The sequence below is a fragment of the Sesamum indicum genome, linkage group LG9, assembly GCF_026168435.1.
Source record: "Sesamum indicum cultivar Baizhima isolate 11 linkage group LG9, ASM2616843v1, whole genome shotgun sequence".
Lineage (NCBI taxonomy): Eukaryota > Viridiplantae > Streptophyta > Magnoliopsida > Lamiales > Pedaliaceae > Sesamum > Sesamum indicum.
The window spans coordinates 8,530,668-8,556,234 of record NC_142665.1 but is presented as its reverse complement, the minus strand read 5'-3'; the positions used below and the strand labels follow the sequence as shown (position 1 = coordinate 8,556,234).

General features: G+C 30.9%; 1 protein-coding gene across 1 annotated transcript; it reads left to right on the top strand.

Annotated features, from left to right (window-relative positions):
- The first annotated feature begins 10,123 nt into the window (after positions 1 to 10,123).
- On the top strand, positions 10,124 to 14,467 carry LOC105171173 (WAT1-related protein At5g64700). The gene is made up of 7 exons (XM_011092200.3): positions 10,124 to 10,442; positions 10,612 to 10,674; positions 10,814 to 10,930; positions 12,026 to 12,275; positions 13,254 to 13,412; positions 13,905 to 14,056; positions 14,202 to 14,467. The coding sequence occupies exons 1-7, from the start codon at positions 10,267 to 10,269 to the stop codon at positions 14,335 to 14,337; spliced, it is 1,053 nt and encodes a 350-aa protein (XP_011090502.3). The 5' UTR covers positions 10,124 to 10,266; the 3' UTR covers positions 14,338 to 14,467.
- Positions 14,468 to 25,567: the final 11,100 nt, after the last annotated feature.

The window sequence follows — 25,567 nt, the reverse complement described above, 5'->3', positions numbered from 1 at the left end:
AACGAAATGTAAAAACGAGCATAGTTCAGATGGAAAAATGTAATTTTTACCCTTATTTTTAATTCTTTTACATATAAACCATACATCCACAATCAGACAGGGAATTCGACTCAAGTATAAAATAATTTACAGTTAATTATGCATAAATCCCTATAAAATATGAAATTACACCTTTTTTCAAAAAAAAGTTAAAATTATACTTATAATCCTTTTAAAAATTCTCTATTTACACTTAACCCCATTCTGTTAGGATTTAGACAAAAAATATTGAATTAGCAAAAATTATTATATTTTTGTATTTATAAGGAATAAACGTAATATATATATATATATATAGAGAGAGAGAATAAGATTAACATCATTACATCATTATATTTTTTCCTTATAAGTAAAAAATTATTACATGAAGACGTTTGAATGAGGGGCAAACTTAAAAAAATATGTATTTTTTTGTTGTTAACATTAGCATTTCTCATCCAAATCCCAGCCACTGGGAGATATGTGTAAATAGTGAATTTTCAGAGAGGGTGTAAGTGTAATTTTAAAACTTTTTAGAAGGAAGTATATTTCACATTTTCAAAGTGAGTCCAATAATTTAATAGTCTATGGTCTCTCTTTACTCAGATTATAATAAATTATAATAAATTCATATTAAACGAGAAGAATACCCATTATAATAAACTCATATTAATTGAAGTTATTCAAATATTTTTCCCAAATTCATCATTTAAATCTAAATCCGTCCAAATAAATAAAAACTTAGGATTAATCAATTCCCATAACAAAATTATCCTCATATAATATTGTGATTATATATATAAAAGATAATAGTAGATGCATTAATTATATTAAATAGATTATTTTTTTATTAAATAGCAATTTTAAAAATACTACTATTATAAAATTATTCAATAAATATAAAATAAGTAATTTTTTAAAAAAAATCTCATAAAAAGAATTTGAATATTGCATTATCAACATTTCGTTTTGAGAAAAGTATTATTTTAGTCCGCTAAATATGCCTAATTTTAATTTTAGTCCAATAACTATGTCCATTTTTGTTTAGGTCCAGTAACTTACGAAATTGCTTACTTTTAGTCCCTTGGCATATTTTCGGACAATTTTACCCCTATGAATGCATATGGACTAAAACTGCCTTTCAAATATTGTATAGGGGTAAAATTGTCCGAAAATCTGCCAAAAGACTAAAAGTAAACAATACCAATTACAAAAGTGATATTCAAATATGATTAATTTTTCACTATCATTCAATTCCTAAATTCATTCCAATCTCACTTAATGAGTTAATTCCATCCTTTATATGCCAATCATGTCATAATTGTTTTTTTCGATAAAGGTAATTTTTATTAAATGAAAAAAAGTACAATAGTACAATACAACTTGCTTATTTTAAGTGGTTTCCTCGACCGGCCAAGGAATCCGTCATAAGCGATAAAACGCACAAGTGCTAATAGCAATAGGTAATTCTACACTAAAAATCCTCTGCTACATATCTCGAACCATCAGCGCACCCATAATTATCATAATTGTTTGTAGTGACAACTTTACGCATAATTATATATTTTGACACTAATTACTCCTAGTGATAATTTACTTAAATATTGCCACCAACCTTGTTACAATTAGAATTTTTTGTCACTCCCATTTAAGAAACTTTCTAGAAGGAATATAATTTTTCAATATGATTAATTATCATGGTTAAAAATAAAAATTATGACGGATATTAAGGAATTTTTTTTTTTGTCCTATAATTATGGTTTGAATTCATTTTGATCTTTTATCTTTAGCAATATTAGATTTAATCCTTTATCTGTTAATTTTGCATAGATTTGATCCTTTAGCCTGATTTATAGATTTTTTGCCCTTCTGATGATAAAGGCTAATAGTCCATCCTAATGCTTTAAGTGTAATATAAACAAATATTTTTTCAATAAATCTAGACTCTTATACCATTTTAGGCGAGCATTGGCTACCAGATGCAAAAATGAGACTAAAATTACTCTTGAAAAGCTGTGTAGGGGGTAAAATTGTTCAAAATGAATCAAAGGATAAAATTAAGCAATTTTAAAAGTTACCGAACTAAAACTAAAATAGATAAATTTAAAAGACTAAAATTAATAGCAGAAAAATTTAAAGGACTAAACAAATAATTTTTCCCAGATATTATTAACCACAGCTACAGAATGGATATGGAACAGCTATTAGGTATTGTTTCTACAAGCGAGGCCAACACGCTAAAAATTGTGGCACATACTCTAGCCGTACCACGTTGAATATTGATTAACCCCTGTCAAAATTTAAGTTTTTAGCATCGATTTTATCTCATCACAATAAATAATATTGATCTACTACAATTTTTAAATCATAGTGATGAGGGAGATTATTGAATTACCTAAATACCCCTGCTTTCTTGAGGCATTTACACATTTACAGTTGACTATTTTGACTATCTTGACCAATTTTGACCAGGGAATAAGTCATTTCTTTGGAAGGCCATTGGATTGGAATGATGTGGCAGCATCTCAATGGAGACACGTGTCGCTCTCCTAGACGGTACCGTACGGCTATAAATAGTCTCATTTATGATTATTCAAAAACACGTTATTATCACTTTTTACCACCATCTTCTAATCTCACTCGACCTCATTTTAATCTTTTCAACCCCACTTTTCTAACTTAAGTATCGGAGGGCCATCGCCGAGGGCTACTAGGCTAGTCTCACGTTTGCTGTGTTCTCAGGATCCACTAACAGGTAGCTCGAAAGAAGGATCTAGCAACCCGACCTTGGGATCCAACTCTGCAATCCGATCCAAATTTTGTGCGACCTACATCACATAGTAATTTATAATGTAGAAAACAATTAATTTTATTGTAGTGACTCGGACGATCAAACACGCTGACCCATTGTACTTGGTGGGTTTCTATAGAAAGTTTGGTTCCAAAAGAATAATTCGAACACCAAACCCGCATCAATTATAATGACAAAATACAAATTATTGTAATTAATACCAATAAATAGTGACAATTTTAATATCATCACTTATTTTTTTTTTAATCGCTAATATGAATCTAAACAAATGCTCGGAATTAAGTTGGCAATTTGACTTAGTTATTAGGTTAAATTTTTAGAAGTAGTAAGTACATGATTATGTTAACATGTCGATAAATTGAGTAATATTAATTCAATTAATAAATTAATATAACTAGGAGAGACTCAATCCTATACTTTATGAAAATTTTTAAAATGGTCCCAGAATTTAAAAAAAAAAAAATCGTTACATTTAGTCCCGTAGATCCCGTAAAATAGAGGTCTGACTAAATGTGTTAGTTTTTCTAATTTTGGGATCATTTTGAAAATCTTGTAAAGTATATGACTAAAGTTTACTAGACCTCTATCCATGGGATAAAATGCGTAATTTTGTTCAAAGAAACAAATTACAATAACCCACATGAAAGTGAGGCAAAATAATTAACCCACACATATCCAATAAGATTCGAAGTCATAATCTCAAACTTGTTCATCGTGCGCATCATATAATTTGATCAATTACTAGCTTGTTATAAATTTTTGGGAAAAGTATTATTTTAGTCCGCTAGGTATGCCTAATTTTAATTTTAGTTCGATAACTATGTCCATTTTTGTTTAGATCCAGTAACTTATGAAATTGCTTACCTTTAGTCCTCTGGTAGATTTTCAGATAATTTTACCCCTATGCAACTTTTGAAAGGCAGTTTAGGCCATATACACTTATAGGGGTAAAATTGTCCGAAAATCTGCCAGAGGACTAAAAGTAAGTAATTCCGTAAGTTATTGGACCTAAACAAAAATGGACATAGTTATCGAACTAAAATTAAAATTAGGCAAACTTAGCGGACTAAAATAATACTTTTCCCTAATTTTTTTTTTCCGTTTATACATCGATTGGCATGAACAACAAGGAAAAAATGCAATTTATCTCCTGTGATATGAAAAATGAGTAAAAAAAAACTCCTGTAAAAAATAAAATAGCAAATAACTCCCTGTATTTTAAAAAATAAATCAATTTACCCCCTATCTAAACTATTGATAGAAAATTAATTTACTTTATTTTTTGAAGTATAACGGGATAATTTATTAATTCATTTTTATATAAAAGTATTTGTTCATTTCACATACAGAATAAATTGTGTTTAACCCTTAACAACAAATAAACATACAATAAAACCTCTATAAACTAATAATCTTTGGACCATGAAATTTTATTAATTTAGAGAGATATTAATTTATCGATAAATTAATATTTTATTAATTAAAAGAGAGACTTTTTAAATTCAGTAAATTTAGTACATATGTATTGAAAATAAATGAATTCATATATGTTTCATTAATTATATTCATGCATCAATCAATTCTTTGTAACTAATTAAATATATTCATGTATAATACCAATTCATGTATATAATTAACTATTATATTCATAGACGCATGTATCAATTTATTAGATTTACTTAAACATACATGTTTACATTAATTCATTTCACTTAAATAACTTTTATAGCTAATTAAAATATATTCATGTTATGATGAATGAAACATATACTATATAAATCTCAATATGAAAATAAAATAATTCATAACACCCAACCATTTCTTCTCATCTAAAAGACTTCGCAAAATTATCCATGTATGATCAAATGCGTAAAGCATTACAGACTTCATATTTTAGCAAATTATAATAATATTTATGAATTATTAATTTAGAGTTTTAATGGGACCTAATATTTATAAAGGAATTTTTCAAAAAATTATTATCTTATTGAATTTGATGATATTTTACAAAGGCCCAAATCGAAATCGAAAAATGTTATTATTTTAGAGAGTTTATTAATTTATAAAGGTTTTACTGTATTTGAAGTAGTATCTAGAGTATCTGCAACCCACCAGTCAACGACATCCCACAAGCAGAACATTAATCTTTTTCTAGGCCTTCAAAGACATAAATGCAAGTGTTTGCATTGAAATGACATGATTCAAATTTTTTTCCTGCTATATTTTGATTGAACTGTCACTTCTTTATAATCATAATATTAATAATTTAATGTTAAAAGCTGACAATAAGTGCTTCAATTGGGGAATCAAGAATTTTAATCTTTACTTTAACATAATCATGAACAGTTTGAAAATAATAAAATATTGTGGAAAATTCTATATATAGGGTAAATAAATAGAATTTTTGGGCATAAGATTTTGTGCCTTGGAATCAAATTATTTAAAAAGTGGGGCATCTTTGATTATATTAACGGTTGAAACACACTCGATTTTTATATTTATATATATAATATATGTTTAAGAAAAAATAAATTTAGATAGACATGAATTTGGAATAAAAAGGAAACTGATTGCAATAAAACAAAGACAGAAGAAAGATTTTAATTAGTATATTATAAAACAGGAATATTGAGGCCATTAATCTAGTAAGCACAGTCAAAGAAATAGGGTAAATTCCATCGAGTTTTCTTAAAATTTGATATAATTATTAATATTTTCTTATTATTTGATTGTTAATATATTTTGATGTTTGATGAAATTATGTAATTTTTGGACGGATGTATGAAATTATCAACTTTGTCCTTGATACTTTTTTTTTTTAAATTTTTTTTTAAAAATTGAAAAGAAATAAAGCAAAATGGATGGAGAAATTTTAAAAAAATGTAACAAAAACTATCTTTTTATTCCATAAAAAAATCTTATTTTTTTAAAAGAAAATAAATTTATAATGCGTGGTCACGATGGTATTTTGGTCATTTCACCATAAAAAATGAATGAGAACCTAACAGAACGAGCATATATTTATAATTTTACTAAACTCTTGGATTAGGCTCACAGGCAAGGCATATCAGCCTAGCTGGTCCACCAACAGGGAGGTCTGGCCAATAGGCTTACCTTCTACATTAACTATTGGGCCATGCCCAAGAAACAAACCTATTCTAGTCGGACACATTATCATATAGCTAGACAGACACGTCATATAGCTTCCCAACACATCAGAACACGTTATCATAAAATATCTTCAGGTGACTCCTAGTATATTGATTGCAAATGAACTGAGAATCCATGAGTAACAGATTATCTGATTTTCAGGCAGACCTGACAAGACTCAGTTAACCTGATGTATCTCAGTCAAATCAAGTTAGTTAGCTGATTTAAAGGTTTTCAAATGGTGTAGGACTCTTCATAACAGCCTCCATATCCTACTCTGTACATTCCTATTAATAAAGACATTGTGCAGTCATTTGGTAACATTAGCCCTCACTCTCAAATTCTCACTTATTCTCTTTCACTTATTCTCTCATTTCTCTAGGTTTTTAGGCTTCTTTGAGCCTATATATTATGCACTCCACATGAATATATACACTTTATCATTATTCTATACCATTATTCTCATTTTAATTCAAATTTTCTTTGTTTTTCTTTTTTTCAGTAGAATCATTACTGACTTAAGCATCGGAGTGTTAATTTTTGTTTTGCAGGGTTAGTCCCTGTTGATCTTAGAACTTTTCATGAAAATCCTTCGACCTTGTAGCGTAGCAAAAAATCTGGTACGCATCAGTTATGGTTAGTAATTTCAATGATTACAAATTAAAAGAATATGAAGAATACTAATTAACTGACCCCAGGTTGCGCAATGGTTAATTTGACATTATTTCTGCAGATGAGGGCAAAATTTAATTATAACTAAAACTATGATGATTGTTTTAACTATAGGTAAAATCATAACGAATGTTGACCAAATTAAATAGTATTGATTTACTATAACTTTTAATTGTATAGTGATTTATAGTGTAAGAAATAGTCTATTTATTTCATAGTGGCACCATGTTGCGGATCTTAAATTTAAATTATTTTACAATATTTTATTTATTAATTCATTCTTCTAAAAAAATATATTCCTCCTTAACTGACTTGACATTGGATGTTAATTAATTAGTTAATTAATAGAGAAAATATATTTATACCTCTTAAGTTATGATCTATTTATATAAATTATTTCTATCTTTGCATACTTGTAGTTGGAATGATGTCACCAAATAACTGCACAAGATTTCTATTTATACGTATATATGGAGTAGGATATGAGGGTTGTTGTGAAGAGTTGTATTCCATTTGAAAGCCCTTAATTTGAATCAACTAACTAATCCAATAAACCCTGCACAATTTGAACTTAATTTGACTGAGATATATCAAGTTGATCGAGTCTTGCCAGATCTGTCTGAAATTCAGGAATCTGTTACTTGTGGATTCCCAGCTCATTTGCCATCGATCTACTAGGAGCCACCAGAAGATATTTTAGGATGATGTGTTCTGATGTATTGACAAGCTGTATGATGTATTCATCTAGTTATATGCTGATGTATCTGGTTGGAATGAGTTTGTTTTTTGGGCTTCCCAGTTCAGTAAGGTAGAAGGTAAGCCTATGGGTCTTACCTCCTTGTTGGTGGGTTGGCTGGGCTCATATCCAACTAGGCTGACTTGCTTTGCTTAAAGGTCCGATCTAAGAATTTTAGGGGCATCAATAACTTTAATAAATAAAATGTTGATAGGATAATGTCTGCAAGTTAATTTGATTGAACAATATACCCCATCAAAGAAAAAGAAAAGGCATAAAATCTCGTACATCACAACATCTTTTACACGTGAAAATAATGATTAAATGAAATTTAATTTATTAATTAATATGCTTTAATTTGTAGAGCAACACAAATAATTAAATAAATATTAGTGGGTAGTTAAGTGGTAATTCTAACAACAGATTTACAATTTTAATATTGTAGAAAGTAACAAAAATTTAGGTAAAATTACAACACCTATACAAACACACACACACACACACATATATATATAATAATGTCCCCAAACCCACTTACTAACTATTATATAAAACTTAAATGAAGCACAAGTTCAATTATTTTGTTAATTACGTGACCTTTTAAGGTTCTAGGCCAGTTAGGCTGGAATCCAAGAAGTTTCTAATAAGGAACGGTCAGAGGCAAAAATTACTATGAAATAAAGTAATTATTTTTTATAGGGAAAAGTAATATTTTAGTCCGGTAAATATGCCTAATTTTAATTTTAGCAGATAACTATGTCCATTTTTGTTTGGGTCCAGTAACTTACGAAATTGCTTACTTTTAGTCATTTGGCAGATTTTCAGACAATTTTATCCCTATGCAACTTTTGAAAGGCAGTTTTAGTCCATATGCACTCATAGGGGTAAAATTGTCCGAAAACCTGCCAGATGACTAAAAATAAGCAATTTTGTAAGTTATTGGACCTAAATAAAAATGGACATAGTTATCGAACTAAAATTAAAATTAGGCATACTTAACGGACTAAAATAATACTTTTCCCTTTTTTATATTATAAAAATAATAATAAAATAATATTATCTACAATAGTCAAATAAAATTAATACAAAAATTTAAATTTTGATCACAATTAATTAATATTTGTCATGATTTTAGTTATGACTGAAATATGATATTTTGCTAGAGTTAATATTTTTGCCCCATCTACAGAAACAACGACTAATAATTATTGCATAATCGTAGTTAAAAGATTTTACTTTAATTTTTTTTATTTTTAACTAATAATTAATCATAGCTAAAAATTATATTTCTTTAAGGGTTTTTGGGATTAGAAGTGCTTTAAAATTGAGAGAACTGCATACGGGTTAATAGCATTTTACCCCTTTTAAAATGATAAACGATAGTACGGAACAGTTTAAACAATAGAAAAGAGCAATTTGACCTATCGGGCTTTTAAGTCAATTAAAGTTAAATATAAATTTTTTATTCGACTTTTTTACTGATACCAAATTTCATAAATTTTATTAATTGATGGATTAAAGCAAACGGCAGATAGAATAATGATTACATATAATTACATCAAATTTTAAATAAAATAATATAATTTTTTACATATTTTACAATTTTACAAAAGCATAAAACAAAAGTTTTGTGCTGGACAGCTTTAGTCCAAATCGAGTTCGATCACAGTTGATAGACGGTTCAAGATGATTAATCAAATAATAAATATATAAATTTGATGTGTAATTAGTTGGATTCAATCAAATTATATCTTATTAGAATATGTAATACTCACACCGATGATGTTTTAACCTAGCTAGCTGTTGAGGTTAAACCTGCAGAGGTCCCATGAATAAATTCAGAATTACAGAATCAAGTTCTACAATACGTGTGAATATATATTAATATACTGATGTATTGATTGGATGCAGATAATATTAGAGAAGAAGAGGGATAATTACAGTCCCCGCCTATGAGGTTTGGTGTAGTTACACACAAACCCACTGAAAAATTACATCTAGCACATGTGAAACTTGCTTCCGTCTAACAAATAAGTCCCATCGTTAATTGAAATTCACTAAATTTTGCTGACATTTCAAAAAAAAAAAAAAAGAATGAAAATTAATATTCACCATTGATTGACTTAAAACTGATTTATTACGGCCAAACAATTTTTTTCAAACTAACCTATCCTTATAAAGGTGAAGATATACCTTCTCACATGAATCAACGTGTGAAGACATATGAGGGTAATTTGATCATAAAAAGATTTATTTGACCTGCAATAAGTCAGTGACAAGTCAATTGAAGGTAAATATAGATTTCTTTCTAATTTTTTTTGTCGATATCAGCAAATTTGTTAAATTTTGACTAACAAATAGACTTACTTACTAGATAAAAACAAACTTTAGGGATATTAAATATAACTTTTTAAATTATAAAAAATTTATACGTAATTGTTCCAAATTTGAAGAAAGAGAATTAAAGTGTAATTATCCAAAAAAATAATTAAATAAATAAGTAAGAACCCACTTTTGAGTTTTAAGCCAAAAGCGCTTTTTGGGGGAAGAAACTTGTTAACTACATAAAACGCAAACATCAGTTTGCAATAATTCTTTTGTAGTGAAGATCACTTTTAGCTTTTTCATGGGGAAGAGCTGTTTCTAGCAACAACAATGGACACGTGCTTGTTACGCGTTCACACTCACAGCCCCACATCTCTTTCTCTATATATATCACCTTCACCTTCCTCTTCCTCTTCAACATGTACTTGTCACCACAGCTTTTCTACACACAAACACCAACAACTTAATATAAGCTACTGATAGTTTCAAGTTCTTTACCCACACACACACACATATATATATATATAGAGAGAGAGAGAGGAGAGAGAGAGAAATGGAGGAAGTAAACAAGCCATTATTAGTAGTTCTTGTGATACAATCAATCTACGCAGGCTACTTTGTAATAACAAAGCTTGCATTCGACGTGGGAATGAACACTTTTGTCTTTGTCTTCTACAGACAAGCTGCTGCTACCCTCTTCTTGGCCCCCATTGCCATCTTCTTCGAAAGGTACTCTCTCTCTCTCTCTATATATATATATATATATATATATATTCACACACACACACATACACTCACAAACACACACAAACACACACAAGATTAATTAAATACAGTGTTCATCATTGATGGAAGACATTTATATGGATGTAATGAATTAATTTAATTGAATTCGCAGGAAGAGTGCTCCACCATTGTCATTCTCAATCTTCATCAAGATTTTCTTGCTCAGTCTGTGTGGGTAAGTATGTGTGTGTGTGTTCATTACCCCACACACACACACGCACACCTGCGTGTGTGTGTATACCATGTTGTTGTATATATGTATGAACCCAATAAGATTACGTGATTATTGAAGTTATTGTGTGTTTTTGTTGCAGGATTACAATGAGTTTAGACATCGTGGGTGTAGGTTTGAAGTACACGTCTGCGTCTTTGGGTGCTGCCACTTCCAACACTCTCCCCGTCTTAACTTTCTTTCTTGCAGTTCTATTAAGGTAAAAATATTTTACGTACGGTGTGTGTACGTCCAATGAAATAAAAGATGCAATACATAAGTTATAGTCGAAGATTCAATATGTGTAAAGATCTTTGGGTAAAATCCAATTTTTAGTCCTATAAATTACAAAAAGTGACATTTTGGTTCTGTAACTTTAAAAAATATGGCAATTTTAATTTTTTCTGACCAATTTTATCAAAAAATTTCACATTATCAACCATGTTAACACCTAAATTGAAGCTTTCCACGAATTTGATGATGCGGCAGTCCAGTATCATTTTTTCAGGAAAATAACTTGGCAAAAAGTTAAATAAAATAGGGAAAAGTATTATTTTAGTCTGTTAAGTATGCCTAATTTTAATTTTAGTCGGATAACTATGTCCATTTTTATTTAGGTCCAGTAACTTACGAAATTGTTTACTTTTAGTCATCTGACAGATTTTCGAACAATTTTACCCTTATGCAACTTTTGAAATGCAGTTTTAGTCCGTACGCACTCATAGGGGTAAAATTGTTCGAAAATCTGCCAGAGGACTAAAAGTAAGCAATACGTAAGTTACTGGACCTAAACAAAAATAAACATAGTTATCGGACTAAAATTAACATTAAGCATACTTAGCGCACTAAAATAATACTTTTTCCAACAAGTTTTTCCCTCCAAAGTTTTGTAATTTTCTTTTTGCTAGGTCATTTCCTTGAAAAAAAAAAAAGAATATTAGACTACCACATCATCAAATTCGCAAAAAAGTCGTAATTTAGGTGTTAACATACCTCAAACTTATGATATTAAAATGAATTGGCCCTAACCCCCCCCCCCCCCCCCACAAAGAAAAGAGAACTCTCTTGTGTCATGATGTGTATCTTTTCAAGGTGTGGTCACATGCAAACTTAAACGTATTGGAATAAAGCAAATATCTTTATCATGAGTTGTGCCTTTAATCCGAATTTGTTGTCATTCAATAGATTCACTCTGTAAATGAACAGATGAATTTATCTCGATAATTTTGTTCTGTAAATTTAAAAAGTTACACATTTGTAAAAAAAAAAAAAAAAATCGAAATTTACTGATACGAGCGAGTACAATATGGTGCAGGATGGAGAAGGTGAATATAAGGACAAGGGGTGGGATGATGAAGATTGCAGGAGTATCACTGTGCATAGGAGGGGTAGCAACCATAGCATTCTACAGAGGGCCTTTCTTGAAAATATTAACTCACCATCACTTGATAAACAATCACTTGCAGAAACTTCAAGACCATGTCCCTTCTCCCACTACTTGGATTAAGGGTGTCTTTCTCATGCTCCTTTCCAGCTTCTCTTGGGCTCTATGGCTAGTACTACAGGTACACACACACACACACACACGTATATATATACATATATGTACATATGCATCATTTATTGTTATATGTCTGTCTATCGAAATTATACTTTTAGGCTTACGGGGTAAAGGGGTTCAACATTCTTTGTCTTATGCTTTTACGTGATTTTCAAAATGATTCCAGAATTTGAGAAAATTCGGCAAATTTAGTTTCATAAATCCCATAAAGTATGCAGATGATTAAATATGGTGAGTTTTCGAAAAAATCTCATTTTTAGTTTCATATCTTAAAACTCTCCAAAACAGTGTTGGAATCTTGCCCCCATAATGGAACTAACGGCTCAGTTATCTATTTGACAGATATGGGATTCAATCTGAGAAAAATGTAACAGATGGGACTTAATTGAAAAAGACTCTAAGATATGGGATCAAAAATGAAATTTTTCCTAAGTTTTCTCAATTTTAAAATCATTTTAGAAGTCTTATAAAGCAGACGACTAAAAATTTTATCTTAAAGATCCTAAGGTTGATTAGTTGTGTCTGGATGGAAGGATTTGCTGGTGGTCGAGCATTTCAAATCTTTGGTAACAAATTCTTGGTGTCTTCAATTTACAATTAGTTTTTACTACAAAACTCAGAACTTAGTCTTTATTATTAGTATGTAATTGATTCAAGTCCTAGCTGTTTTAGTAAATCTTGATTATTTTTTTTCTTCATCGTACGAAACTACAGTCTGTTTATTTTATACTATACGGTATAATTCTATGAGTAGTAACAACTCGATGCATATATATACATTCACTGCCTTTATTCTTTTTTTATATTTTTGTTGATGAATACATTCACTGGCTTTATGATTATGGTATATGTATAACATAAAATATTGGTAGGTTATGATCTATTTCGGAGGGTCATATGTATAGACAACATGTGATTTGGTCTAATATTACTTATGATGATGTAATTCTTTTTTTGTTTGTTGTTCTAATTATGGTAATAGGGGAGTGTACTAAAAGTCTACCCTTCAAAGCTGCTATTGACAACACTGCAATGCTTTTTGAGCACAATACAGTCATTCCTAGTTGCTGTTGCTTTTACAAGAGACCCCAATGACTGGCAACTTGGATGGAATATCAGACTTCTGTCTGTAGCCTATTGTGTAAGCCATTTTCAACCCCTTTTTACTTGCTTCATTTTTGCACATCCTCTCCCCCGTTGGCAAAAAGATGGGTCCGGACTTAAATGTCCTAAAACCCTTTGTTTTTTTGTCTGTGGGAGGCAAAATTATACTTTTAGTTACACAGGAAAGAAGGTTCAATAATTTTTTAGTCATCTACTTATGGATTTTATAACTTGACACATTTAGTCCTATACTTTACAAAATTTTCAAAATGAACCCGAAATTGAAAACCTCGACATATTTGATTAGTCCCGTTAAATCCTGTAAAGCAGAGAACTAAATATTTCGATTTTTCTCAATTTTGAGACAGTATTAAAAATTATGAAAAACAGAGAACTACTGAAACTAAAAGTGTAATATTGCCAACATGTGACACAAAAACACAGTCAACATCTACCTTCACATTTGTTGTAAAAAAGTAAAAAATTCATATGTATTTACAAAAGAAAAAAATTGTAATATTTTTGACAGGGAATAGCAGTGACTGGTGGCACATTCTACCTCCAAGCATGGGTTATTGAGAAGAAAGGTCCAGTGTTCCTGGCCATGACAACTCCACTGGTCATGCTCTTCACAATCATTATATCAGCATTTGTCTTGGGGGAGATTATTAGTTTAGGAAGGTAACAATTATATATATATAGTATTTATGTAATAATTAATAATCTTAATTAATTATGATCATTTCACCTAATGTAATAATCACTAGTATATAATTGCATGCCTAAAATGTAATAACTAATGAGTTCTCATTTCAATGTGTGACAGTGTTTTGGGAGCACTTCTGCTGGTTGGAGGGCTTTACTTTGTGTTGTGGGGAAAGACTAAAGAGGAAGAATCATGCCAGCCACCTGCTGATGTTGAGAAACCATTTGGAGGACCAAAGGGAGACACAAATGTCTAGGGTTAGGGTTAGGGTTCGAATACAGTTGTCTTAATGGAAAAGTTCAGCTCGAATCTGATTTTTATCAAATTCAATTATCCAAGGTTCAAATATAGTTACTGGTCAGAAAAAAAGTTCAGATCATATCTAACTTTGTCTGAATTTTACTGTTTAAGGTTTATTCATATACACAGTTGCTGGTCGAAAAAAATCAAATCGGATCTGATTTCGTCTAAATCTCACTGTTTAGCGTTATTCATTTATACAATGCTGGATCTAGTCTGGTCAAACATTGTAAAAAATTTACTCAATGTTTGATCAATTAATACTGTAGGTTCGACCAAACTTGATCTACGATTAGGACATCTAATACCATTCTCGTTGTTGGCTCAGGATTTTAGGGTTTTGATTATAATGGGTATCCAAGACATGTATACTAGAAAAGGGAACATTGTGTTATGAAATTAAAAGATCTAATGCAATTTACCTCCATGTGATATTGCAAACAAACAAATTATCCCCTTATATTTTTTTAAAATGAAGCAATTTATCTTCATAACTACTGCATTTTTAAAATCACATAGAGGTAAACTACTATTTTTTATGGAGAGATAATTTATTCATTTATAATAGGGAAAAGTATTATTTTAGTCCGTTAAGTATGCCTAATTTTAATTTTAGTCTGATAACTATGTTCATTTTTGTTTAGGTCTAGTAACTTACGAAATTGCTTATTCTTAGTCATCTGACAGATTTTCGGACAATTTTACTCATATACAACTTTGAAAGGCAGTTTTAGTCCATATGCACTCATAGGGGTAAAATTGTTCGAAAATCTGCCAGAGAACTAAAAGTAAGCAATTTCGTAAGTTACTGGACCTAAACAAAAATGGACATAGTTATCGGACTAATATTAAAATTAGGCATACTTAGCGGACTAAAATAATACTTTTTCCTTTATAATATTACAAAGAAGTTGCTTGCATTTTTCTTCTAAAATTAAATATAGAGCGAATGCATTAGTAATTTATAGGGAAATATGAAATGCATAAAAATTACTCGAGAAATTTTGGGACTTGCATATTGGAGAGAAAATTTTTGACCTGATGCAAATTATAAACCTCGGAACAAACCTACTTCTTTATTTTATTTTTCTTAATTCGAGTGAGGTGATGAATATATTATTTGATTGAATGCCCTCTCTAAAAATATTAAATTATCTATATATTTTTTAAAAAAAAATTAAAATTACACTTACACTTCCTCCTCCCAAAATTCTGACTATGCACCTGGCCTCCTTCTATTAAGATTTGGATGGAAACTGCTGACCTAAGCAAATATATCTATCTATATATATATATATATAAATTTTTAATTTTGTCCCTCATTTAATATTTTCATGTATATTTTTATATTTGTAAAAGAATAAAAATGTAATATATATATGGGGTGAGGTTGATATTATTATGTTTTTCCTTTAAGTACAAAATTATTACATAAAAACGTTAAAGGAGGGATAAAATTGAAAATTTATGCGTTTATTTTTGCCATTTTTCATCAAATCCGAACAAAAAGGGGACATTTGTAAATAGTGAATATTTGAAGGGAATGCAAGTATAATTTCAAAACTACTTAGGAAAAAATTTAGTATAGCTTTGAATCTTTAAAGGGGGTTTAAGTGTAATTAACCAAATATTAAATAATAATTTATAGGTAAAATTATATTTTTGGTCGTATAACTATAGGTCATTAGCATTTTTTATTATGTAACTTACTCAATTTACATATTTAGTCTTTCTTTCTTCATTGATGAATTTAGTCTTAAACATCTTACATTTGATTTTTTTTTTGCCAAATTAAGTAATGCATTGATAACTTTGGTCCACTACAAACTGGAGTAGATTTCCTGTATTGTCACGTAGCTATAAGTTGTTAGCATAAAAAATGAGTTTAATGCAATTTACCCCCATGTGATATTGCAAATGAATAAATTTTCTTTCGATGAGAAATAACAATAATTTATCTCCCTGTATTTTTTAAAATGAAGCAATTTACCTCCCTGTCTAAGGAGGTAAATTGCTTCACTTTGAAAAACATACGTGGGCCAAATGCTATACTTTTAAAAATACAAGGGGGTAAATTGCTATTTTTTCCATAGAAGGGTAATTCTCTAATTTGCAATATACCAGGGGGATTGCTTGTATTTTTCTATACCAGAACTATTGAACACAAGACTAAATTTGCTAAAGAAATAACCAAGTGTGATACTAAATTCATCAAAAAAATGACTAAATGGGGTAAAATACCTTTTTAGTCCCATAAAATAAGGACAAAATTTATTTTGGTACCACAACTGTGGCAAGTATCACTTTTAGTCCCATAAAACTCATAATAACCTACTTTTAGCTAGAAAATTATGTGCATTGTGCTTTTGAAACTAAAAATGAGTTATGATTTTGGGACTAAAAGTCTGAAAATCGCATTTTTTGGGAATAAAAAGACGTAATTTTCAGTTTCATATGATTAAAAGCATCACCTGCCATAGTTGTGGTATCCAAAAAAATTCTACCTTATTTTAAAGGATTAAAAAAATATTTTACCCTGACTAAATATGTAAAAAGAATAAATTGTTCAACAAAAAGTGATAACCTATATCTACGTAAAATGCAATTTTGCTAACTTACAAGTAACAATAATTATCCACAACCAATTATTATAGAATAGAATAATGTCGACATTTGATGGATGGGTATTGGCGCCAAAATATTAAATTTTTTAAAAAATTTAAATTACTATGATAATTGTTCCAAATAAATAAATACATAATGAGAGGTGGGTTGAGATTTACGAGTAATAAATTTCTTGATCTCTTAATAAAACACTTACCAATTTCTTGAAAATTAATACTTACATTTATACAATCATAAATTTCAAAAAAAAAAAAAATGATCAATTTTTATATATGAGGTTATTTATTTGTCCTTGAAAATTTAAATAAATTTTGAATGATTCACACATTCTTTTGGATGCTTTCTACATAAGAACTGAAAAAATGATTCAGAAAAATTAAAATTTATTTTATCTAATAAACAAAAATAAATTACAAAATTATGAAAAGAAACAAGTATGTTGAAAATTGAAACATATAAATTGAAAATCATTAAAAGAAAACAGAACAGCAAGAGGAATCACTACCAAAAAAAAAAAAAAATTTTTTTTGACATGGATCAACACACTGTTCCATATTGGAATGAGTATTAGAACACAGTAGGAATGGAATTTGATAGATGATATCATGATCCCCATTTTTTATAGATTAAAGTTTTGAAACGGCCAACCTGTGCCAAAATGTGTTCCAAATAAACAGTTACAAACCGTTCGAATATAGTAATGATAGATGGTTGGAACTCTGTGTATGAACACATTAGAATTAGGGATGGTCTTGAATTGACCATTCCTATATGTGAGACAATTGATGTCCAAAAGATGACAGTCAGTAAATGTAATCCAAAATGATGTACAATTCGGAATGGTTTTGAGTACGCACCTAAGCAATTATGCGAAAAAAATCGTTTCTAATTATGAGTTTTACCTAAGGCGGAATGTGTTATAGTGACCGTCAAAAAACGGTACAAGTTAGAACGATTTTGTAGTTTTATTAATAATGTATTATTAAGACCTTTCCAAATAAAGTACAACGACCATAATTCAACAGTAAAAAAAAAATCATTCCTAATACCGGTCAAATGATTGTTTCAAATTGTAAAATAACGGCTACTTAACGGCTAAATGTGTTCCGATAATCATTCCAAATTTATATATATATATATAGATATATGCGTTCTTCTCTTTCCATTTAATCTCACTATCTTCTTCCATTTTTCTTATTTTCTCTCTATTTCCTTAATCTCTCTTGAATTTTTTTGATATCTCATTATTCCACTAATATTTTTATACTCTCAAATATTTTTTTGTTAATTGATTATATTTATTGTAATTTTATCAATTAAGTTGGTGAATATCAAGGTTGAGGGCCATATTTATTAGTATATATATGATCGAATGTCCCAGTGGACTGATCATATATTATCATGCGATTACACCCTCCCCATGGATTACTATAGTACGAAAAGGTTGATAAGAGACTTGGATTTACCTGTTGAGAATATTTATGCGTGTAAGAATAATTACATGTTGTATTGAGAGTACAACATTAATCTGGACTACTGCGAGTTTTGTGGAGAAGTTAGGTACAAATTGACCAGGGAGCGAAATCCTAACCGTAAGAAGACCCCATATGCCTTTCTTAGGTACTTGCCGATTGTCCCTTGTCTGCAGAGATTGTATGCTTTAGAAGCGACTACCGGGCAAATGACGTGGCATGTCAACTATTAGATGGAGGAGGGAGCATGTGCCATCTGTCTGATGCAGAGGCATGGAGGCATTTTGACCGGACATATCCTAATTTTACAGTAGGGCCTCGTAATATTAGACTGAGTTTGTGCACGGATGGGTTCACATCGCACGAGCAATACGGTCGTTTTTATTCATGTTGGCTCGTTGTACTTATACCGTACAATCCAAACGTCTCATCGATATTTACCTAGAGTCACTGATCGAAAATTGCAAAATTTGTGGCATATGGGTGTCTGACGCATGATAGTGCAAAGAACGAGACAAAATATATCTCATTAACTGATACAAATATATTCTTATTTTCACACAAAAAATTATACAAAATTAAAACACATATATTTCACATAAAAGCAAAAACAGAAAATGTAAAAATTTGCCTCGTGACTTAACCTCGTAAGTCTGAACTGTTATTTTTTGTAGTTTGATGCGACTTAATTTACATTTATTAACCCTTACACGTGCATACAAATTTAGTATAAAAAAATTAATTTTTTGTTATAAACATATTTTCCTCATTAAAATTATGTTTAAAATTTATTTTTTAATATTTTTAAAATTATAAAACGAATCTAATTTGTTGGACCCAAACAAAGTCCATAAAAAAGATCACGGGGAATACCTTACAATTTTTGTTTTGTAGGTATTGGGTGATAAGTTTATTTCGGTATAAATTTATTTTCATAATTTTATTTTATATTTTTAAAAATTTTGCACATTAAAAAGTAAAATAATGGGAATTTGCAAATTAAAAGGCCAAAAAGTGCACCCAATTACGTATGCTAGTCACGTGCACTTTTTTGATCATTTTGTTCATACTACAAGAAAATAAAAAATTTAATAATAATTTTAATATTATCACTAATTATATATATTTAGTAGTTTTTTTTACACAATAATAAATTTCAAAGTGTTAATAGTGATAATTAGTTTGTAATTAGCAAGAATTAGTGAAAAATATAGTGGATTAACTCGTCACTATAAATAATTAGTGACACATATATAGTGACAATAATAATTTTTTGTCAGTATATTTGTATTTTCACTAAGTTGTCATTATATTTATATTCTCACTAACTTGTCACTATATATTAGTTATTAATTATCTGTAGGAGTAACAAATTTAAACACAATTCTGGTGAAATTACACTTTTAGTAATATAGGATATGGGGTTCAACACTTTTAATCCTCTATTGTACGAAGATCTCAAAATGATTAGAGAAATGCTGAAACTTGCATGATGCATTTAGTCCTATCGTTTATGAACAGTTCAAAATGGTCAAAAAGATTGAGAAAAATTGGCATATTTAGTCCTATAAATTCCATAAAATAGAGGACTAAATGTATCGAATTTTTTTTATTTTAAGACCATTTTGAAAATTTAGTGAAGCAGAACCACGAAATAATATCTTGAACCCCATCCTATGCGACTAAATATGTAAATTTGCTCAAAATTCGTGTCACTAATAATTATATAGTAATAAGATAAAAAATATAGTCATTCAACATATATTTTTGTGAATATTGTAAGATTATTAATTGATATATTGTCATTAATATTATATTTTTTTTATGGTGCTATCACTACAAAAAAGACGGAATTTTATCGGATAAGCAGATCGTTCCAAAGCCTGTTCCATATTGAAACGGGTATTGAAACACAGTAGGAACGGAACTTAATAGATGACGTCATGATCCCCATTTTTTACGAATTATATTTTTATAACGGCCAAATTGTGCCAAACTGTGTTCAAAGTAAACAATACAGAAACCGTTCGAAGGACTATTCGAACATAGTAACAGTAAATGGTCGAAACTTTGTTTGGAACAAATTATTGGAAATAGGGATGGTCTTGCATTGACCGTTCGAATATATGAGACAAGATATCCAAATGATGACAATTAATAAATATATTTCAAAATGAGGTACAATACGAAACGATTTTAGTTACGGACCTAAGCAATTATGCGAAAACCTATTCCTAATTATGAGTTTTACTTAAGACGAAATGTGTTACAATGACCGTCTCAAAAACCAGTACAAATTGGAAGGATTTTGTAGTTTTATTATTATTGTATTACTAAAAATGTTTCAAATAAAGTACAATGGCTATAATTCAATGGTAAAAAAACCGTTCCTAATACCGATCCAATGATCATTTCAAATTGTAAAATAACAGCTACTTTTTAACTGCTAAATATGTGTTCCAATAATCGTTCCAAAGACCGTTGCAAATTTGTCTATATATATTCCTTCCTCTCTTTCCTTTTAATCACATTATCTTCTTCCATTCTTCTTATTTTCTCTCTATTTCCTCAATCTCTCTCGAACTTTTTGATATCTCACTATCCTACTAATATTTTTATACTCTTGTTCATCAATCTCTCTCAAATTTTCGTCGAAATTTGAAGTTGTTTTGATCAAGTAACAATTTTAACCTTTTATTTGTCAATTGAGTATACTTATTGTAATTTTATCAAATAAATTGAATGTTATAACAACATATATATGTGTGTGTGTAGGACTCATCATCATATTAAAACAGTTGAGGAGATGGATGTACGAGAAGTACCTGCCGAATAGGGCGGGTCTTACTTTGGAGTTTAAGGATGATGTTGCTACATTTATAGAATAGGCCAAGTCTTGACATGTATATATGGATGGTGAGAAAATTAAATGTCCGTATCAGAAGTGAAAAAATGAAGTTTTCAAAACTTCGGATGAGGTAAAATTTTTACTTGTATTTGAAAGATTTTATGCCAGAGTATTATAATTGGACTTCTCATGTGATGAGTGTCGAAGTCACCAAAAATAATTCCTACTACACTTGTGAAAGTGGGAGTAGGGTCGATCCACAGGGATTGGTTTTAAGTTAATTTCTTTTGAAAAAATAGAAAATAATGGGGAAGGTTGTGATAAATAGAAGTGATCAAAAACTAAATAATTAAAAGTACCTGATAGAGATATGAGAGAGAGATTTCCCGGTTAAGGCTAGGATTATGCTTGATTCTTGTGGGTTGATCATTGATGCAAGAATAACACATGTATGGACAAATAAACCAATTATGATCGTTGGTACGACCTAACAACCTCACCTTTCCTTACCTTTTCGTTAGCCAAGGTACGACCGTTGGCTAGATCTCTAATTAACAGACAACCTTGGAAACGTCCACAAGATTTAATCTATTAACAACATTAAGAATTAGAAAGGCCTGATTCTAATCAACAAACTCCTACGAGGACAATTCGTTTAAACTAGATCATGCATTTCGCATAACATAATTAAATACTGTGACATAACTAATTATGCTACGTAGCCACTAAGTATTGAACTAAATAAACAATTAAATGGATTTATAAAGTCCAATTAGCTAAGGAAACCTTCTTGATAATGAACAACCGGTCGAATCATTCACAAATCAGACGTTTGTAATTAAAGCCCAGAGAATAACATGAATATTTGTTTGACAAGTGTAGAACGCAGATTAGATCTCACAACATGATGGGAATCAAGCAATCACCATACCTTAATCAGAAAATAAGGAATTTAGCCGGACATATTAATGGAAGAACCCACTAAAAAGTGGAATTCTATTAATTCCGGCTGTAAAATAAAAATAAAGGAGAAAAGATGAACAAGAATTCTATGGAGTTCTAAACAATAACTGAATCCCCTCAAATGAAGAGAACCCCCCTATTTATAGTAAAAGTCTCCTACGAATCTAGACGTAGTGGGGGGGATAGATACGTCATAAACTCTAAAAAGGTAAATAAATTACAAGAGATAAGCTTTAAAGAATCCTTTCTAAATCTAAACACTTGATTCCTTTATCTCTTGCGGAAATCGCTCGTGCTTATCCTTATCCCGAGTTGACTACTCCACTAAGTGTGGGCACGCTTTGTCAATTCTGCAGAAATTTCCTTGTAATCTTTCTTTTTTGCTGAATATGCAATAAAATCACATAATTAGGAGTATTTTGGCTTAAAAAGAAAGATTAAATCGCTATAAAATCATGATAATTGCAGAGTTATCATCATGGCGAGGAGAAACTGCAGGATTATTTTGATGCTGTCACTGCGGATCCTTTGCACAAGGAGGAAACTCCGTTTCTCATGAGGTGGAGGGTACCAGTAAGCACTGAGGTGACGCAACGCAGATGGATTGGGCACAGATGATGGTTTTTTTATGCCGCTGGGTCGGCTTTCTGGTCTTCTAATTACAACCAGGATGGTGTGCCTGATGATAGTACGAGGTCATGTTCTATTAAGTGCCTAATTCATATTACGATGGGGGGCCCTGCGATTATGTGTTCGGACTATCAGATCGATTTCATGATGTAGTGCATGTTGCTGAGTAGCCTTTGTGGAACGGTTGCACACCAATCTCAATTGGGGGCTTTGTTGAGTTGGTAGATATCAAGACGGAGGGTCATATTTCTCAGCATATATATCCCATTCTTAAGTGCCTACCGATTACCCCTCGCCTGCAGAGATTGTATGCTTCAGAAGTGACTACCGATCAAATGATGTGGCATGCCAGCTATCAGACGGAGGAGGAATCCATGTACCATCTGCCTGATGCAGAGATATGGAGGAATTTGACCGGACATATCCTGATTTTGCAATAGAGCCTCGTAATGTTAGACTGGGTTTGTGCATGGATGGGTTCACGCTGCCCGCCGCATGGGCATACGGTCATTCGTACTCATGCTGGCTCGTTACACTTACACCATACAATCTCCCATTGGGAATGTGCATGAGTTTTGAGTATATGTTCCTCACGATGGTGATCTTTGGTCCTTCCAACTCGAAACATCTCATCGATGTTTATGTGGAGCTGCTAATCGAGGAGTTGCAAAATTTGTGGCATGTGGGTAACTGACGCACGATAGTGTGAAGAACGAGACATTCCCAATGTGCGTCTCATTGATGTGGACTGTGAACGACCTACCCGCTTATGGGATGATGTATGGTGAAGTTCCACTGGTGTTGTGAGGTGTCCAATTTGTAAGGAATACACACGTGCATTCTACCTGTAAAACGGTAGGAAGGCGTGCTTTGATTGCCACAAACAATTCCTCCCCTAAAGTATCCGTACTGTAGGAACAACAAAGCATTAACTAAGAACTGAGTAGAAAGGAAGGTTGCACGAACAAGATTGATAGGAGAACAGATCTGCAATTGGGTTGAAGAGTTTAGTCCTGCGGTTGAAGTGCCGTTGTCACTTCCAGATGGGTATAATAGCGAGCATAAGTGGACAAAGAAAAACATCTTCTGGGAGATCGAATATTGGTCGGCGCATTTGATACGACACAAATCTTGATGTCATGCACATTGAAAAAAATGTGTTTGACAATATATTCAATATTGCGATGGATATAAAGGAAAAAATAAAGGATAATCTGAATTCACGGAAGGACCAGAAGATCATATGTAATTAACTGGACCTTGACGGACGAAAGAAGGCTGAACATGATACCCAGTATCATATATACCCTGACCAAGGAGCGTAAGAGGAGGATATATGAATGGAATAGTCATATAAAGTTTCCTGATGTTACACATCTAATTTGGCCTGTTGTGTCAACATGAAGGAGCTAAGGCTTCATGGCATCAAGAATCATGATTGTCACGTATCATGCAGAAGTTGATCCCAATTGCCTTCTGTGAAATGCTTTCTGAGCTTGTGTAGAGTGCGTTGACAGAGGTTAGCCTTCTACTCCAGATTCTTTGTTTGAAGGCGCTCGATGTAACTAAGGTACAAGAACTGGAAGCTAGTGTTGCTAACATCTTGTGCAACCTTGAAAAGATATTTTGGCCAACTTTCGTCAACTCAATAGAGCACCTAATTGTTCACCTACCATATGAAGCGCGCGTGGGAGGGCCTGTGCAATACAGGTGAATATATCCATTTGAGAGGTAAGTACACGAGTTATACTACTTTTCTGAAATAGTTCTAGTGTCACTTAGTTTCCAATAAATATTCGACTATTAGATTTCTTCGAAACTTGAAAATGAAGATGAAAAACAAAGCACATGTTGAGGTGTCAATGTTAGAGACTTATCTTATAGAAGAAATCGATCTATTCCCTTCGCACTACTTTGAGTCGTAGATTTCTTTGCTAACAGAATGACGACCTTTGTATGAACGACACTCGTATCCAACGGGTTATTTTCAACTACCTTGATCGAGGTAGTGGTGCATCAAATAAGAGATGGCTCTGTGGATAAGAACGCCACATAATCGAGACGTATATATTAACCAATTGTGAAGTAGTCACGCCATACTACGAGTAAGTGTAAAGAAACCAATATAGTTTATTCATATTGTTATTTTGGACTTTTAACCTATGTATTGATATGTATATGAATAAGTCATTTTTGAATGAACTTTACGAGCACCACATTCGGAGGACCCCATTATTGAGGAGCTAGTAGCTACTCAATTCAAGGATTAGCTCAAATGTCATGTAAGTTGTGTCTTATGAATTGAGCTTTTTGAATTGAGCTTTTTGAATTGTGTTACAACTGTAATTTGTCAAAATATAGCTTCTCTAATATGTGCAGCACAGGTGAAATTCGAATTGAATTATACAGACAACGAGTTTTTTAAGTTGCATTATTGGGTCCTACAGCTGAGGTCACAACAATCTTGTGTTACATTGGGAATGATTATAATTTCCACACTGAACTCCACAGCATAGGCAAGTTTACTATGAACTGTAGGGTATGTGTCAAAAGCTTATCATATACAAATACAGACTCTGACTTCTATGGGATTCTCGAAAAGATAATTTAGTTAGATTACCCGCTTATTCTAAACATGCAAATCGTTT